Source organism: Nannobrachium achirus, assembly GCF_963921795.1.
Source record: "Nannobrachium achirus genome assembly, chromosome: 4".
Taxonomy (NCBI): domain Eukaryota; kingdom Metazoa; phylum Chordata; class Actinopteri; order Myctophiformes; family Myctophidae; genus Nannobrachium; species Nannobrachium achirus.
Window position 1 is genome coordinate 33396594 of NC_137813.1, and position 19788 is coordinate 33416381.

At 45.4% G+C, this 19788-nt stretch overlaps 1 protein-coding gene across 1 annotated transcript in view; it reads left to right on the forward strand.

Moving 5' to 3' along the window:
- The window catches only part of tnrc18 (trinucleotide repeat containing 18), a 60698-nt gene that overhangs the window by 11911 nt on the left and 28999 nt on the right, over positions 1 to 19788 (forward strand). The window contains 8 exon segments of the mRNA XM_080724894.1: positions 3346 to 3362; positions 3364 to 3487; positions 7305 to 7409; positions 8602 to 10623; positions 14030 to 14117; positions 14977 to 15191; positions 16444 to 16590; positions 16892 to 17082. Of these exon segments, the coding sequence (XP_080581020.1) occupies positions 3346 to 3362; positions 3364 to 3487; positions 7305 to 7409; positions 8602 to 10623; positions 14030 to 14117; positions 14977 to 15191; positions 16444 to 16590; positions 16892 to 17082 (2909 nt within the window).

The window sequence follows — 19788 nt, forward strand, 5'->3', positions numbered from 1 at the left end:
AGTCAATCTACATAGTTTTGAAATGAATATCCCACAGCCTTCAGGGCTGTCTCAGCTGCGCACGGGTGTTTCCTCCTGGATCTGTGCAGACTGCAGAGGCCAACAACGTTTTGGCTGATATTCATGGGTTTCAAATGTAGTCCTACACGGCCATGTTGAGGAACAACACGGGTGTTAACTTTGAATTTGTCTGATTGGTATAGAACTAACGTTCCATACCAATCAGAACACCTGTGTTGGTCCTCAACATGGCCGGTGTAGGACTACATTTGAAACCCATGAATAGGTTTTTTGACCGCGGCGTAGGCACGCCGTCTCAAACGACCTTAAGCCACGAGAGGCACCACCGAGTGAGTTAAAGCGAGCAAGTTGCCGTGCCGAACGTTGTGAAGGTCGCTAGAGTTGACTCGGCACCGTTTGATTTGCGACCTCCGGATAGGGACAGAATAGTAAAGTGCCACTCAAAGTGTACTGGCCAATCACAGCGCGTCCTTGCACAGCTCCCCTCCTTACTCTGCACAGATCCGGGAAGAAAAGCACAGTTGCGTCTCAGCTTGTCAACCTCCTGAAGTGTGCATGGTTCTTTAGTTTTATTCCCCCATGGTTACTTGTGTAAGGCAGCAACATGGGCAGCAATCATAAAACATTTTGCAGCCTCGCAACGTGACTGTTGCCTTCATTCGTCACTTCAGGGGGATAAATAAATGTACTATAATACCAAAAAATATATATGTTAATAATGTAATCTTTATTAATCGGTTATCAGTTAACAGTTTATACGTTTAATTATTAACATCTCTAGACAAAGTTAACTACTAAACAAAAAAATCTTAACTATGCAGGAGTGGATACTAGAACAATGAACACCTTAAAAGAATGATGCCTAGAGCCGCAGAAATTTGATTTGGGGGGGAAATTAAGCGGACACCAAGGGTCATCAAATGCTTTGATGACTGCTTTCAGGGAGAAGCTGTATTTTTAAATCTTCAAATAGTATTACAGGTGTTGTTTAATGAAATGAAGCAAGATTTCTATGCCAGTATCAAACAGGGCGGCAGGCAGAGCTATACAAGGATAAGAATGACTAACAAAAAACTAAATCTATATGTAAATGTTGCCTTGCTTGTACAGACAGACTACCTCTTGTAGAAATTATTCTTTTAATGAAATTGTTAATAAGACTGTGTAATCGGGAGTCGGGACGTATCTATGATTTCCATGGTGCCGTGTTTGGTAATTCTCACTCCAGGCATTTCCCCATTAAACCCCAGAGTTTTCAAACTAAAACAGGGTCAGCTCAGCTCCATTTTCAAAAGAAGGGGTTTGAAAGCAGTGGAGTGTGGATGCTAAGCGTACATGTAGCATAAGTTATACATTTTGAATAAAAACATATTATCTAGTACTAGCCTGTAGTAGACTAACTGAAGGTTAAGCTTAAGATGTGTGTGTGTGTGTGTGTGTGTGTGTGTGTGTGTGTGTGTGTGTGTGTGTGTGTGTGTGTGTGTGTGTGTGTGTGTGTGTGTGTGTGTGTGTGTGTGTGTGTGTGTGTGTGTGTGTGTGTGTGTGTGTGTGTGTGTGTGTGTGTGTGTGTTTTCTGATATGTGGGGTTGTTTCCCACATGTGTGTGAGGGGGTGCACGTGTCTGTATATCTCCCGCTGAGCTTCTGACTCAAAGGGCATTCACTGTGAACACACACAAAACTGTTTGCACATGTCAGTGATCACACAGCTATGCAGTGCAGACACTTAGAATATGCACACATGGGGTGCACACACACACACACACACACACACACACACACACACACACACACACACACACACACTTTCATAAATCTGTGTCTAATAGGACCGGGTGTGGAAGCTTTCCACCTACTCACTATTTTCAGGCAGAGACTAAACCACACTACACCATTGCGAGCTTGTGTGCATGCACACCTCTGTTGGTGATTAATTTAAAAGGTGCATTTGCTATTGATTTAAAATGCTGTGCGTACACGTATGTGTGGTGTGTGCGCGTGCACTCAAAGCCCATGATGGACTGTAGCTTTAATGTACTGATTTAGATGCAGGGGAAACTCAGTGAGCACAGCATGTGTCTCATAGTCCCATGGGACTAATATGTAACTCCTCTCCCAACGCCCCCCCCCCCCCCCCCCCTCTCTGCTATATGGGCAGCACCCTTTCCCCTACACACATGGTTAGTTTTATCAGGGTAATGGCTGTACTGTGCAATGCATACAGTAATGGGCTGGGATGGCAGCGGACATTGGTGTGTGTGTGTGTGGGGGGGGGGGGGGGGGGGGGGGGGGGGGGGGGGTTTGGTCTAAACTAAACATAAACAGTTTTCATTGCTGTTGGAAGGGTTGTGTGATTGGAAGGGCTGGAATTGGTTCAAAAGGTCCAAAGTTTACAGATGGTCGTATCATTCAGTGTGGAGTGGAGTGATTCAGAGACACATGACAACAGCTCATGCTGTAAATCCAATAAAAGAAAAATCAATGGAGGCAATCGCGGGCGACGGTTGATATGAAATGTTTGGAAAGGGCTTCGCCGTATTGACGCTGCAGTGGCCCCCGCGGCGGTATTGTGGTTGAGTGTAAAACATAACACTGCACAGATCTCAGAGTTGGCTGTCTGCTCCAACTTTACCCAGATGCATGGTGGGAAGGCAATTTTAATTAATCGAATTAATGACGGTAATATAATCACTGATAGAGTGTGGCCTGACAGCCAAAGTCTACCTTTTTTAAATGAAGGGTTATGGGTTTACAGTACTACACACACCTGCAGCCCTGGATCTGCAGCCCTGGATAAGAGCAAAATGTCAAGCTGTTACAACATAATTTGCTTGAATGAAGTAGTTGCAAGTCACTATCATCCTACTCCAGACTCCTGTTATACTGTTAGTATTAAACGACCTCCTTTATGGACGCACAACAAAACACCCCACTGGTAGTTTGGGAGTCGGCTGCCCTTCAGAATGCACCACATGGTACTGCGGTTGTTGCGGTGATCTTGGTGGTGAGGTTGAGTGTCCTTCTCTCTGGTAGCAGTCAGTCTGTGGTTTGGCTCGTTGAAATGGAGTGCACCCATGGCTCAGGAATAATGTGATTACAACAGACTGCTCAAGCATGGAAACATCAGCGCTTATCGATTCTCTGCAACAACCCCCCGTCCCCCTCCCTGCCGCACCCCGCCGCCACTCTTATACACACTGACTGCACACCAACACACACAAACATACTGGTAAGAATCCATAAACCACCGCCACGATCATTGAGCAGTTTGTTGTGGGTAGTTAGTTAAGTTGCCTTGCCTTATAGTCTTCTTCTGGTTTCCTAGGTGATGCCTTCCCCAGCAGGCTCCAGTCCTTTCCTGTCTGGTTTCCCAGGACCATCCCACTTGACCTCTGACCCTGCCTACAGAGCAGCCAATCCCAGCAGCCTGCAGATGGCTCAGCTCTGGGCCTCACATGCCCATGAAGGTAAGTTGGCATACACAATACATCCCTGGGACTCGGCAGACAGAGAGCCAGACATTATATAACTTCTGATATTAATAATTGCTTAGTATTTGTGCAGACAGAGAGCCAGCCATTATATAACTTCTGATATTAATAATTGCTTAGTATTTGTTCATTAACATGGGGCCCTCCAGTCGATAGCAAGGTTACACGGAGCAAAAGAAGAAAACATTAATATGTGGTCGGACATTGCAGATAAGCTTAAGGCTATGATTCAAGAAATCACTATATAGTGGTAACAGCCTAGCACAGGCATGCACTATTGTACATTCCGTGTCGGTCCGGGGAAAGGGGGTGGGTGGGTTTTCTTTTCCTTTTCTTGTTTTGCTATTGTTTGTGTTTGTCTGTTAATTGCATTTTTCTTTTGATCAATGTTTTACTTTTTCTTGTTCTATTCATATGTATGTCTCTAATTTTATGTTATGGAAAATAAAAATAATTGATAACAAAAAAAAAAAACATGGGGCCCTCCAGCTCTGTAATTAACAGAAAATACATTTTCAGGTGGGTTGACAATTTCAGCTAATAAGGAGAGCGTACCCATTTATCAGCGTCAGTTTTATAGTTTACCAGTTCTAATTTTGTCGCCTCACTTCTTTGTGTCATCACTTCCAATTTCACTTGTTTGTATGAGATCTCTTTTCAGATTGTATAAAATTGCTATCCCAACCTGAATATCTATTTTCTGTTTGCATAGAGAGCTGGAGAGACAGCTCTCTATGCTATCTCTCTGTTATAGGGATGGGACGATATGAAAATGTTATATCACGATTATTGTGACCAAAGAAATCACGATTTTCGATATTATCGTGAAATCTAAATATCTAAATTATCCTGTGGCAGAACATATGCCAAAAATAGCAGATCTACAAGCTCACAACGCACAAATAAAAGGTGAATTGAACCCAGTGCATGACGGAGGATGATATCACGATACATTTAATCGCCACGATACGATTATCATGAGTGTTTTTTATCACGATAAACGATAATATCATGTATCGTCCCATCTCTACTCTGTTACTGAACAAACAAGCTATAGCAATGATAACTATCAGAATATAGAGCTATTTAACACTTAATTGAACAAAAACAAAATCACTTACTGCACTTTTAAAGTATAACATGACACGTCATGGCGGTATGTTCCTGTGCTGTGTAATGATGAAGGACGTTTAAGAAGAACATGACAATGATGGAGATGTATTGAATATTGACATTTGGGGGGATGCGGCAACAACTGAATGTTCTTATCGCCCGGCTCCGCTTACAAGCAACCACACGGTACTTGGCTCTGGCTGTAACGGACACAAATGGCTTCAGATTGCTCTGCTGTCCAATGCCCAGGGGGTCTGTTCCTCTTCTGTTTCCCCTTGCTTACACCATTGGGACGCTGTTCCATTTCTGTCGGTCTGCTGATAGCTACGCTTCTGCCTCTGTCCTGTCTGTCCTACATGTGTCCCTTTTCTCCTCCCCTCTACTGTTCCCTTACCCTTATCTCCCCCCCCCCCCCCTTTCGTCATTTTCTGTAATCCATCTTACTCTTGTTCTCTTTTTTTCGCGTAGAGGGGTGGGGTATAGTTGTTCTTCCAATCCTACCCTCCACTTAGTATCAGTTCTCTCTGCATTATATAGTTAACCCCCCTCTTTTTGATATCTATGATGCCCCACTTTCCCATAACGTCCTCCCTTTCTGTCCCCTTGCTACCCTGTGTGTACACAGTTGAAAGTATGCAACACACACACACACACACACACACACACACACACACACACACACACACACACACACACACACACACACACACACACACACACACACGTGCACAGCAGTGTATTTTCATCCTCTCCCAGGATCCTGGTACTCATTCCTGTGTCTCTGTGCTGTGCAGTAGCTGATTGAATCTCCATTCCTCCCTTGTGTCCTCCTCTGTCTCCTTATCAAATCTCACTGGAGTAGAAGGTCAGATAGGAGGAAAACTCAGATCCTGTCCCATGATGCCTTTTGGTTCAAGGTAAATGGAGAGCGAGGACACAAAAGCGTCTTCCACGCAAAACAATGACAGTGATTACATGGCCAATGTTGCACAGATCTTTGCTATCTGGACGGGACAAATGAGTTTCTTTGGGATATAAAATATCCCATAATAGGTACGATTTTATTCAGCAGTGTCAATCCACCCTACGATTAAAGCTCCCCTCCAGCCAATTTTACTTACTATTCAACAAACCATGTGTGGTTGTAGTTTGAAATCTTACATCAGAATACAAAGATGGTTTACCACCTTCCCCTAAAAAAAGAAAGGTAAAAGGTAAAAAAAAAACGGTATGGCTTAGACTTGAAAACCAATTAGCCAGTCACTGCACAATTGCAACTGCAGACGATGGGATTGTGGTATCATTCATCACTTTTAGACAAATAACAGTTTCAAGAGAAGCTTAAATGTTGAACTCCATGTTAAAATTGCAAAATGCATAGAACTGCAAGTTGGCACAGGAAACCATAAAACACCTTTGAGACTCTTCCAAAAAGACCTGTGATAATACAGGCTGAAGCGACTAAGGCTAAAGAAGCTAAACCCTTACCTGCTGGCTGAAATAGCTTTAGATTTAACTCGCTTTGATATGGATAAAAATCCTCTACAACTTAATAGAAGCTTTAAGATCTGACTGCTGCTGCTGGCTGTAAAAGCAGCTGAAGTTACTAAAAGCTGAAGACGTTTCCGGGCAGCAGCTTAAGTAGTAGTCTTCGGATATGATTAGGATCCTGAGTGGGTGCCCCATATCAAAGGTGTTAAAGATCAAGGCTAACTGCTAGCGGTGGTTAGCTTCTTTAATAGATTGCAAGCAACAGAGTCAACTCTCCAACATAGCTTCACTTTCTGCACCCCGCTCTTCTGTGGGTTTCCGTCTCCCCTTGCCCTCCGTCTCTCCTGCTCTCCCCCCCTCTTTCTTCCCGTCATAGCACAGCCCTGCCTTAGACACAGAGGACAGATTTATACTGCGGACCACAGCTCCATTCCCGTGCACCGTGCTGGCAAGGCCAGCCTTGTCTTTGATGTCTGCTGGGAATGGTTAGGGTGTGGGAACACGGAATGTTGCACCGTTCTGGGCTGGTGTCGGGAGGCAAAGCTAGTCTGATACTGACATAGTAATCCAGAGAGGGTTCCACTAGTATTGGAGGGGAGAGTGTGTGGGGGGGTGGGATCTATATTAAGAACTAGTCTCCGAGCAGCAGCAGCTGGGTCTGAGGCAGACTCTGCTTTGCCAACACCAACCAATAACCCCAACATGACCCCATAAACACAACTATTTACTCTTTACAGAAAAACAACTATTTACTCTTTACAGAAGACTTTTTGTTTTGGATCCAAAACAGTAATTCAGTTTTGAAATTCAAATCATGCTGCACACACACACACACACACACACACACACACACACACACACACACACACACACACACACACACACACACACACACACACACACACACACACACATTAACTTGAGCTTTCAGCCCAATGCTCTTTTTAAATTATTTTTTACTGTCCATCATTAGGCTACTGTGCAACCGCTTTCCAGAGGCAATGATGCATCATGAATCCAGGCTCTGTGTGTGGGAGAATTGCATTTAGCAGCATAAGGTGCTGTTGTATTTGTAATGTATATTTATATATACCACAACATGTGACATGATCTGTGCCTCTCTCTTTCTCCTTCTCTGTCTTTGTCTGTCTCTCTCTGTCTATCTCAATCTCTCTCTGGCTTTCTCTAGGGTACCCCCCTCTGCCAGGCAGCCTTTACTCCAGCCCCTATCTGCCCCTGGGGCACCTCGACCCCCCCACCCTCTCCCAGCACCCGCTCTACGACTCTCATAAAGGTCAGTGGTTCCCAGCCACCCACGACGAGTACAGAGGGAGAAGTGACTGAATTGTGTATTTACTCAGTGGTGGTGGGGGTGTTAGTGGTGTTTGTTGCGAAGTCTATTCATTTCAGTGGGCGTTTGTGTTTTGTGTTGGTTTTTCTTTTTTGTCCTTCCTGTTATTTCATTGCTCCATAATACATGTTTTTCTGTTCCTCTGCTGCGAGTCTGCGACTTGACCATATTCACACTGTAGCCATTTTGCTATTACTTCATACTTGACAATAAAATTATGCAGCATATGCATCATCATGAATACAATAAAAATAAGATAAACAAATAAGATACATGTACTGTACTTACAACACATACACAACTTAAAATTAACACAAGCCACCCACCCCTCCCAGGACTAACGAAGTTACGAAAAGCCTGCTATACCTGTCCAAAGTTCCTACCACTGTGTAATGACAGCCTGAATCATATCCTTAAGTTTATCTGCAGTGCTAGACCATACGTTACGTTTTCCTTGCTCGCTACATGTTATCTTGCCGTTGACAGTTCTAGATATACTATCTAAAAAGGTTAACACCCATTGGTGAAATATTAAGGTATGAGGAGGACACTTGCTGTCTGTACTTAAAACTTCTGCCGCCTAACCCGGCTGGAGTCGTGTTAGCGTTGCCATGGTAACCAGGTAAACAGACGCTTTCTGCGGGTGCTTGTGAAAGACTCTGGGGCATACGTCATGACACAACACGCCACAGAAGAAAAACGGAGTGTCTATGCTCCATTGACTCCTATTCTATGCTGTAACATAAAAACGGCCGTATCTCTGAATAAGGTGCAAATAACGCAGAAAAGGCAGAGAGACACTCTTTTTCACGGCTACACTCAATTGTGATGGTCAGCCCCCGGTTAGGATTTTAGTTTCGCAACTGTTTGTAAACAAAATGTACACACACGTGCACACGCACGCGGCTTCCGGTGCTCCTCAAAATAAAACGACAGGCTATGGCGGCAGGCGTTGTGTTAAACTAGCTTGTGTTTGTGTACTGTATTGGTGGTCATTATATTTCCCTTTGGACAGTATGCATTATGTACTCTTAATTGTGATTTTCATAGGGTCTTTTCGTGCTCATCTGGTGTGCATGTGGTGTGTTTGCTATTCATCATGTGATCTATAATCATACTGTCTTGTGTATTTCAGAGGGCTTCTTTCTGCCAGCCTCCATGACCCAGTCATCTCTCCACCCACCCTCTGCTCCCCCCTCTGCCCGGTCCAGTGCCACACCCCCCCAGAGGACATCCCGGGATGGGGGCAGGGACAGGGACAGAGACAGGCCATTCCGGGGGGACAGGGAGAGAGAGCGGGACAGAGAAAGAGATCGGTCAAGAGAGGAGCAGCGACCACACAGCGTGGTGGACCTGACCCAGGATGGGAGGAGTGAAGAGGACCGGAGGCGAGAGAGGGAGAGGGAACGAGAAAAGGAGAGAGAGAGGGAACGAGAGAAGGAGAGAGAGAGGGAACGAGAGAAGGAGAGAGAGAGGGAACGAGAGAAGGAGAGGGAGCGGGAACGAGAAAAGGAGAGAGAGAGGCAACGAGAAAAGGAGAGGGAGAGGGAGAGGGAGCGCGAACGAGACAGAGAACGAGATAGAGAGAGGGAGCAGAGCTGGTCCTTCCACCCTCACCCCCAGCAACAGTTCCACTCCCAGCCTGGTGAGGCCAGGTCTAGAGCCCCCCCTCCACAGCCCTCCTTTCCTCCAGGTGGTGGTGGAGGGAGATACCCCGGCTTGGAGACGGACCGTGGGAGTCGGGTGGAGGACGAGGGCAACTCTCGACCCCACCACGACCACAACCACCAGAACACTCACAATACGAACTCCAACCCTCACCCCTCCCCTCACACAGACAGAGACAGGCAGAGGAAGAACGACTCTATGGCGGGCCTCCACACTTCCTATGGCCTCCCCCCCTCACTTCAGCCGTCCATGGCAGCCGGCATGTCACTCCCCCACCCCTCCTTACCTAGAGAGCCCCCCAGAGAGCAGCGGGTGAGCGCGCCCACATACGTGCCTTCTGTGGAGGTTTACGACGAGCGGGTAGGGCCCATCCAGATTGCCTCGCAGGCCCGCGACAACAAACACGGAGACAAACAAAGAGACAGAGAGAGGGAACGAGACCGCGGGGAGGGTGAAAGAGACAGGGAGAGAGAGCAAGACAGAGAAAGGGAGAGCTATAGGTTCCATGATCGGGGCCTGGCGGAGCATGCTCGCCTCTCCCTCTGCGAGTCAACCAATCAGAGAGAGGAAGGCTCCGTGATTCGCTCCAATGGTTCCATTGGCAAGCGAGCCCAGGATGTAGCCTACTCCTCCAGCCAATCAGGGTTCAGCCCAGACGCCAGGGACCCGCCCAAACACTCAATCCGATTGGGTCTCGAGCGGACAGGGGCGGAGCCTAAGTGGAACAACATAAACTCTTTGGCCAGCTACGCCACCAGTCACATGGCGGCACTGGCGGCCCAGCACGGACACGCACTTCCCTCACCTCACAACCAGTCCTTGCACACGCATGCACCCCACTCCCCCCACACGCATCAAAGCAACCACAACCCCCACTCCCCCCACACACACCCCTCCCAACACGGACACACACACCCCTCCCACGTTCAGCCCAACACTGCTGGGCGTGGAGGCGACGAAGGGGGTCAAAGACGCTACCTGGACCCCTCAGCACTCTACCGTCCTGGAGAAGGGGGAACGGTGGGAGGACCCCACAGTAACGGGGAACGAGGGACGGGGCCTAGCTCCGATCCCACAGAGGTCTCTGCTATGCAGAGCCTGATAAAATACAGTGGAAACTTCCCTTCAGAAGGACACGGGGCCTCCAGACATGCCGCGGACAACCGAGGGCCTTTCGGAGGCCTGGGAAGCATGCGGCAGGAGGCCGAAAGAGAGCGCGAACGAGAGCGTGAGAGAGACAGAGAGAGGGAAAGGGCTGCCGCAGGGCCAGGAGGTCCTGGTTCGTTGCGGGTGGCCCCCCAGCTGAAGAGGGAACAAGAGAGACCGGACAGTGCCCGGTCGTTTGGGCGGGAGGGCGAGGGAGAGGTCCGCCACCCTCCAGTTGGCATTGCCGTAGCTGTGGCGAGGCAGAGAGACAGTGGAGGAAACGGCAAACATAGCAGCGGCACTTCAGATTCACAGAGACCCCTGCTGCAAACTACCATCAAAGGTAATGAGACCTTTTCTATTCATCTTTTGCATCAGGTCTCTTTTCAGACGTTTCCTCATACATTTCTTATTCCATGTTCTGTCAAATATGAAATTCAGCCATTATATAAGGTCCTTTTCATTTATCTCCCTTTATTGATAATTTCTTGTGTGTCATTGTGCAAATAGATGAACTAAACTGATTTGTATCATGGTCAAGATAAATGCAGCAAAGCTCAGTGAATCACCCGCATGTATTAACATTTAGGAGACATCCTGTCTTCTCTTGAGACATGTATCTGTCTGTATGACATGGTACTAAGCTAACCTGCAAATCACAAAATTCACGTTAACTGTTTGTTTCTCATTTGTGAGAGGGTAAAAGATGAGAGAATAATTGTTTTGGCCACAATCATCTTTGAGGGAAAGGTGATATTTGATCGCCACACAAGTGTCACACAGAGGATTTTACTGTGTAGCTTCTGGCATGCGAGTCATGCCCCTTCAACTGCACCCCCTCCCCAAAGTAGTAAATGCCTTTTAAAATGGTTTTTCGGGGTGTTTTTGCTATGGCCTGATTTTTAGCAGCACTCCAGTCCACTGTGGTTACTCGCATAATCACTCTGCAGGGGAAGTGTAGGAACTCTTTACTTTTAATGCACCAAAAGCAAAATGATTCCTCATTTTAGCTCTCATGAATAATGGAGGATTAATTTTCCTTTCAGATCGAAGTTAGATTTTCCTGGGCTCTGTTTGACTTTGAGGTGGTCATGCGCGTGACGTGATTGGAATGACAAAGCCAACTTTTCTTCTGAATAGCTAATTATGTCATATGAGATATTTGTGTGTGTGGGGAGGGGGGGGTGGTGCTCATTTACGGTCTCTGTTGGCTCTCTGCTGCTGCATAGCGATAGCTGCCGGGCTAGGCCGCGTTCTATTCTTAACACGCCAAGGTCATGCAGCTACACAGCTCTCTCTCACCTTCTCACTAGGGATGGGACGATATGAAAATGTTATCACGATTATTGTGACAAAAGAAATCGCGATTTACAATGTTATCACGATAATCAAAATCCATTATCCAGGGGCGGAACATTTGCCAAAAAATTGCAGATCTACAAGCTTGTGGCGCGTTGTGAGCTTGTAGATCGTCTAATTTTTGGTAAAGACATTTGATAGAGTGAAAAAAAGACTGTATCAAGTACGTATCAAGTATGTATCAAGTACGTATATTATAAGTACCTTTTACCAATAGAGGATTTAAGTGGTGCCGGATATACAGCTCGGCAAATAAAAGATCCCAGTGCATGACGGAGGGCGATATCACGATTAATCAAATCTCCACGATACGATTATCGGGAGTGTTTTTTATCACGATAAACGATAATATCGTGTATCGTCTCATCCCTAGCAGCTACACAGCTCTCTCTCTTTCTCTCTCTCTTCTCACACTTCCTATTCTTTGTTTCAGTCTTTCCATGTTCTCATTGCTTCTTACTGTCTCGCTCATTCTACTCACCCTGGCCTGAGTTGCTGTTAAGAGTTGCTCTTTCCTTGTCCCACCTCAGGCCCTCCTCTTCTACTCCACTATTTTTCTTTATCTCCTCCTCTCCTTCCATCACCCCCCCTCCCTCTCTCTGCATTAAACATGTCATTACAGAGTGCAGCTAAAAGCTACAAACAAGCCTTGAATTACAATAAGACCATGGGTGCGTTGCTAAGCAATGGATCAGTCTTCAGAGTGTGTGTGTGTGTGTGTGTGTGTGTGTGTGTGTGTGTGTGTGTGTGTGTGTGTGTGTGTGTGTGTGTGTGTGTGTGTGTGTGTGTGTGTGTGTGTGTGTGTGTGTGTGTGTGTGTGTGTGTGTGTGTGTGTGTGTGTGTGTGTGTGTGTGTGTGTGTCACACACATCCACATGCAGTTATTTGTCTGTATGTGATGTGTATATTTTGGTGCACTCACTCCTGTGTGCGTGTGTGCACGCGCGCCTGCCTTTGGGGGGCGTTTATTCATTTCCTTGCTTGAGCAGAGTGATTGGTCTAATAGCATTAGTCCCTCGTGCAAAGAGCAACTCTACATAAACGGCAGAGAATTTACATGGATGGATGGATGGATGGCTGTGGAGAACAAGAGAGGGAAGGACAACAAGGGATCGACACAGGAAAGATGGATGGATGATGGATAGGTAGAATGCGCCAGAAAAGAAGAGAGATGCAAGGAATAGATGGATGGACAGCATGAGAGTGACTGAGGAAGGGGCTAAGTAGAAGAGAAGTAGAGTGAGAGATGGGAGCACAGCAACCAGAGGACAGGGAAGGAATGACAGATGGAGAGAATGAAGATGGAGAGATAAAGGGAGGGTGGAATGATGGAGAGAGGGAAAGAGGGGGCGTGCATCACTAATCGTTTGCTTTCTGATGCAGAAAGGATAGCATGTGGGACAGGCTCCCTGTAACCTTGGTAACCATCTTTAAACCTTTCCTCCGGAGCATGTCAGGGATTGTTATAGTCTCTTGTCCCTGTACGGGCTTTACACACGTACACATATACGCACGCATGCACGCACGCACGCACGCACGCACGCACGCACGCACGCACGCACGCACACACACACACACACACACACACACACACACAGGCACTCCTCTAGGTCATAACTGAAGGGTTCAATACACTTATAAAAAGCCCTTCTCGCTATCTATGTTGCTTGGGGACCTCCAGTCGTCCTGGCTTCACTTTCACAGATAGAAGGGTGGAAATGAGTGTGTTTTTAGGGGGCAAAAAAAGAGGAGGGAGGGAGGGATGAGGAGAGAGAGATCCTCATGTTTATTCTGGGGAGCAGTAAAAGGTGGAGTAGAAGTGGGTGTATGTGATATGTGATGCCTCAGCTCTCTATGCGTTCCTGTTTCTAATATGCCATAGGGCTGGATGGAGGAGGATTGAGAAAAGGCTGAAATTGATATTTGGGCTGCCTGTGTCGTTAGTAGGCCAGGAGTGTTGTGTTCACACATCTCCTATAGTAGGAGACTAATAACTGATAAGATCTGACACTGTGGAGTGAGAGTTGTCGATGTGTGTCTGTGTGTGTGGGTGGGTGGTTGGGTGTGGTGAGGGGAGGGGAGAGGGGGGGTGTGAACTCTATGTTAGAGCTATGGCCTAACAATGTATTTTTAGCCCTCTCACTTTGACATGTTCTGTCATGTCACCAACCATTATACAGCGAGCATCACCTTGTCTCTCCTTCCTGTCCCCTGTGCTACTCTTATCCTCTGTCTATTGCTCATCTCTTTCCTCCTCCTCCCTCATGTGTCTTTTCAGGGCTGAATTGCGCTCTGTGCTGATTTCCACCAGGTGTACCTGTGTGGTAGTTAATGGCCCTAGTGTAACGTTATGTTTCTCTATCCTCCTGACCCCATGCTAATAATCTCCAGACGAGGAGCGAGGGGAGGAGCGTCCTCGTCACCATGACGACAGGCTGCTGGCGGGCCGGTTGGAACGTGAGCAGGAGAAAGTGCTCAGGTGAGGGGGCGTGGCTGGATGATGCCAAAGGATGGAAAGTTGTCTGAGAAAAGCAAGCACCCGCGTACATTTCTGTTGGGAGAGCTCTGTGATGTAGTTTGGTTTTGTGAGCATGCTGTATGTTTGCTTCTTTTTTTATTTTTATTTTTTAGCAGTCTTGATATTTTACTTTTGCCAGATAAAAAATAAAATGCTTGACAATCCATAACCCTTACGGTCTAAACTGACCCATGTCAAATAATTAGCTTGTGTGTTGATTGATCTTTAATTCCCATATTGCCACTTGTATTGCCACTGACTCATTCAGAGTTAGTAGAGTTGCCCAAGACTAGTACTTCTAAACCCTGATTTGTGCCAATTTTTCTTCATTAACTATGAGTTGAATGGATAGGTTTACACAAGATCCTACAAGAACGTCTAGTTCTCTCCTGTGCTTTCACAACGATCACGTAGACCTGTGTTATTCAACATGCAGGCAGAGCCTGACTCTGTCTTCATCAGCCTTTGGGGTTCAATTTCCCATGGGGTGACTCCTGTCAAAATTGTTTTCACTCTTGGCACTCAAGCACTTTGATCCACCAAATGGCTAAGACTATGATTATGGCCTTGTACTGGCTCAGTCGTCAGTGGATAGCATGAAAGAGCGTCAAGTTTGATTCCCACAATCACTCTTAGTCTTAACACATAAACATGTCAACACCCATAACACTGTAAAGCCACATTTATACTTTTTGTTTTATGATTCGCTGGACTGATTACATGTCATGTTTTTAAGTCGGAAATCTGTTATTTTGGTCAAATGACACTGTTTTGTAACTAACTAACAAAGTTATCTGAACATGAATTTGTGTCCCTTCAGAGAGTCCAAGGAGCTGGCTGAGTTCACTCAGATGCACCCCACTCCCATGTCCAATGGGTTGACTCCCAGTATGATGACCCCCAGCCTTATGACCTCCAACCTTATGGTGACAGGAGGAGCAGGGCGCTGGCCTGCTGACCCCTCAACTCTGACCTCTCACCCCTGGATGCCCCGTGCTGGAGCTCCACCAGTCTGGTTAAACAGCTCGCCCTATGGTATGTGAGGCAGTGACAGACATTCGTACATTATGTGACTTCAGAGCCCACCCTATGGTATCTGAGACAGGGGACAGACTGGGACAGAGAATCGTACATGATGTGACCTTTTTCTTTTCATTTCAAGGACCCCCCAGTTTTGACTCAAATCTACACTGTAAAATATGAATTTAACTCTGAGTGTATAAATGGAACCAGATGGACACGTAAGGGTCCATTTGTCTCTCAAGCACATTTAGATACACAGGTACTTTTAGATTTACTATATGTGTGCGCACACATAACTCTTTCTTGCATTTGCACATTTATGGATGTAGGCTTTCATGCAAATCCATTGTCAATGCACGAGTTATAACATAAATTCACTTTAGCGTAGCATAATTTGAACACATTCACATAGTGTTTCCAGTGCCTTAGACATTAAGCCCATGCTTTAGTAGAAAGCATAACACAATACATAATAAAACTGTAGCACAATACACATTCTGTCATGGTTTTTATTTTGGTGCACACAACCTACATTGTACGTGTGTGTGTGTGCAGAAAGTCATTGGCCACAAAAGGGAAGTGGTTAGGTTCCTTCTGAGTGGCTGGTCCTGCAGCACTCAGGGGTCAAGTGCCACAGACATTCCAGAACTTTGTAGAACATTCCAGAACCTCCTTCTGCCCCCCTCATCCAGAAATAACACAGACACAACACAATAGCATACATTCACTAAAGTCTCTCTAATCTATCTTTTGCACTGTTCACTTCAGACACTCTCTCTCTCACACACACACACACACACACACACACACACACACACACACACACACACACACACACACACACACACTCACTCATATCTGAGAATGTACATGTAAAGTCACTCACACATAATACGCACAATCTGTCTCTCTCACGCACGCGCACACACACACACACACACACACACACACACAGTTCCCCCTGAGGCTCAGCTCTGTCTAGACATCGAGGGCAAAACAACAGGAACCTCACAGGCAGCAAACTTCAATGTGTTGTCCCAGATGGACTCTGGTATAAATACTGGATGAAGGGAGGATGCTGGGCAAACATTGGCTTTAGCTTCTGAGAAAAGGTTATAATTTTCTCACTTTATCTCTCTCTCTCTCTCTCTCTCTCTCTCTCTCTCTCTCTCTGTCTCTCTCTCTCAATGTATCGTCCTCCCTCCATCTCTTTCTCCCATTACATCTCCTTCTCTCCTCCCTCTCTTGCTTGCCCACCTTAAAGGCCTGGGACCCTCTTCGCTCCACCAGACCCTCCCTCCAGGCTACCCCCCCTCTCTGCAGGGCTCCATGCCTCCTCCCTACCAGTTCGCCAGGGACCCACAATCTGGGCAGCTAATAGTCATCCCCACTGAACACCTGCCACACTACGGTATGGAGTCATTTGTGCACCTTTGTGTCAGAATGGGTAGGAGATGCAAAGCACTCCTAGAGTGTCAGCGTCAGAAAATGGTACTGAATAATGATATTTAATAAATGTATTGTTTGCAGACTATTTGTGTATGATTAGTATGAGGGATTTGTGCAGGTGCATGCATGCCCGCACGCTGTTATGTATCACTGTGTTTGACCTGTGTTTGCTTTGAACAGTGAGAACTGGTCTCAGATTTTTTAACCTCTGTAGTTAAATGTGTAAAGTTAAGCCGAGTGAACCCACCCTTGCCCACCTACAGGAAGTGATGTTTTGGAGCGTGGCGCCCCGGTGTGGTCGGGGGTATACAGTGCAGGCAGCTCGCTGCAGCACGCTGCCCAGGCCCAGCTCCAGCTCCTATCCCAGCAACAGATGCTCCGACAGCACGAGCTGCTCATGATCCAACAACACACAGCACAGGTCCTAGAACTGCAGAGGAACGCACAGCTAGTGGTGAGAGAGAGAGACACATGCATGCACGCACGCACGAACACATGCACGCGCTCTCGCGCGCACACACACACACACACATGTGTCCACTGTCCACACATAACGCGCACACACACACACACACACATGCGTGTCCACTGTCCACACATAAAATATAACGCGCAACTAGTGTAGAGCAGGGGTCTTCAACGTTCAGGCCGATTCCATACAGTTTCATCGTTTGACAGCACAATCATCAGTGTATTTTGGATTCCTGTCAATTTGTGTTTTCAGATATTTAACCACTTGAACCGTCAATACTTAATAAACTTGACCTTTCACTCTGTATTTAATAGTCTGCTCTTTTTCCCCTCTACACCAAACCTCTTTGCCAAAAATAGCCGATCTACAAGCATGTAGCTTGTAGATCTGCTAGGGTTCAAATGGTTAACTCATTCTGTGCCAATGACGGCTTATGACGTTTTTTTTTTCAATAGCCCTGTGTGCCAATGACGGCTTATGACGGTTTTTGTGTTTTTTACATAGAAAAAAAAAAAAAAAAAACTTTTTTTTTTTTTTTTTTTTTAAGATGTCAAAATGACCTGAGATCAGAGAGATGCTTTTCTCTGTTTGTGTGTTCGCTCCCTCGTTTAGCTGATTGAGAAAATGTGTGTTCATGTGTGTCCATTCTAGTGGATGGACACTTTTTTTCATTCAAACAGCTCTATCTCTGGAACCATTTGTCCGATTGACAAAATTCTTTTTGCCACTGAATCACAACAACTGTGTCTGTTTATGTGGGGGGAAAAAATTATAAAAAAAAAAAACATTTTTTTTCATTGCATAGTAAAGAAAAACATACAAAATCTCGGCACAGCTACCTTGGAGCCATTTTGGCATCTGGCACAGAATGAGTTACTGTAAAAAAATTAAAAAAAGTTTCTATTTGGAGGACCCCCTATAGTAACTCTGAGGACCCCCTAGGGGTCCCAGACCCCCTATTGAAGACCCCTGGTGTAGAGAGACATAGGCTACTGCAACCGCTGCAAACTACTCAACACAGCATAGGTCCAACAGCTTCATAGGAATGGACAGAAGTGGTGCCTGGTGAAACACGGGTTGTTGAATTGCTCAACAATACACATATTTGTGAATTTGTGGTGAGAGCCCCAGTTTTGCACACTGCTAAAGATATTATGTACTGTCATAAAAAACTTAATACACAGAACTACTTACATAGCGACAGAGTAATGTTCAGTTTGCAAAAGAATGCAGTGAGAAAATGAGAGTTGTCTATACAGTACATACTGCAGTACATGCAGTCACCAACCCTGTCCTGGGGTAATAAAGGAACGCAAAGCTATGTTTTAAGATGGCAAGTGCACACAAACACATTGTGCTTCAGCAGGTAACTCATTAATGCTTCTTCAATGATTTGACCTGTTTTCAACATTATTTGTAAACTTAACATATAAATTGTATTATCTAATAATGGTTGCAGAGGCGATTGGCCGCTCCTGTGTTAATGTTAAGTGCATACAGCAGAACATTAATTACAGCAGAAAAAGTTGTTTCATACAAACTTGTCACCTTCTGGCCAAACAAATTCTCCTTTCTGATTGAGAAATGGATCACCTGTATGATTTGCACAGAATATGTTTTTTATTTAGCGGTATATATTTTTGGGGGAGGTGGAGACTACTCAAAGTGTAAGAGAGATGTGTGCTTGTGCAAAGCGAAAATTATGCGTGCCTACTCAAAGCAAAGGATTTGTACCGTGTGTATAGTATAGAAGTAAAAGCGTGTGATGCGTGACACCATCTCTGGGTATGTTCTCTGATTACTGGCAATGCTACGCTATGCCATTGTAAAATCATAGACGTTCTTCCTATGCCTACTCAAAGCGATAGCATGATTCATCATGCATGTGAATCGACTGCCAACCCAACGGATCACTATGATTTACTTTCAAATTGAGTGATTTAGGAGAAAATGCAATGCATAGTGATGCAGGTGGATGCAGGGATTAGTTCAGCTGCAGCTGGTCATGGTTGAAATTGAGGTTAAAGGACAAGAGCATTCATTCCCTCTAGCTTTTCACGAAAATGCATAAAAGTATTGTAAAGCGCATTCTCTGCCACAAAGAAGTACACTGCAAACAAGCACAGTCATGCTTTGGTGGCACAGTGCAAAACTGACATGCACAGGAAGAAAGTATGATAGCTTCTACCTTCTACCCTGAGAGAGGGGACAAAACCCCTAGGTCTTTAACCTACTCATGCATCATCTTCAGACCTTTGTTACCCCTCACTCTTCATTATTTGCCCTGATGAAAACATATGTTGAAATGAGGCCCTGATGAAAACATATGTTGAAATGAGGCTTGTGTGTGTAGACATATTTAATTTTTAACTTTGCTTGAAAATGTTAACACGTTATCATGATGTGCCTTTTTTTTTTTTACTTGCCCCTGTCAAACACCCCATATTACAATAAAACAGTAACACAAGAAACTAATGTGATTTTAGGGTGCAGACTTAATAAATTATATCTAAAAGTAAAACCTTTTCAAAAATTAACTAGCATGCCCTCTTTAAAAAAAGAATAAAACTGAACTGAAATGGAAAATTAAAATAAACAAAATAAAGGTCAATGAAAAATGCAAAACTATAATGACCTTGATTCTCATAAATGTACATGGCATTCTGTCTAAAATGGTATACCATCCAT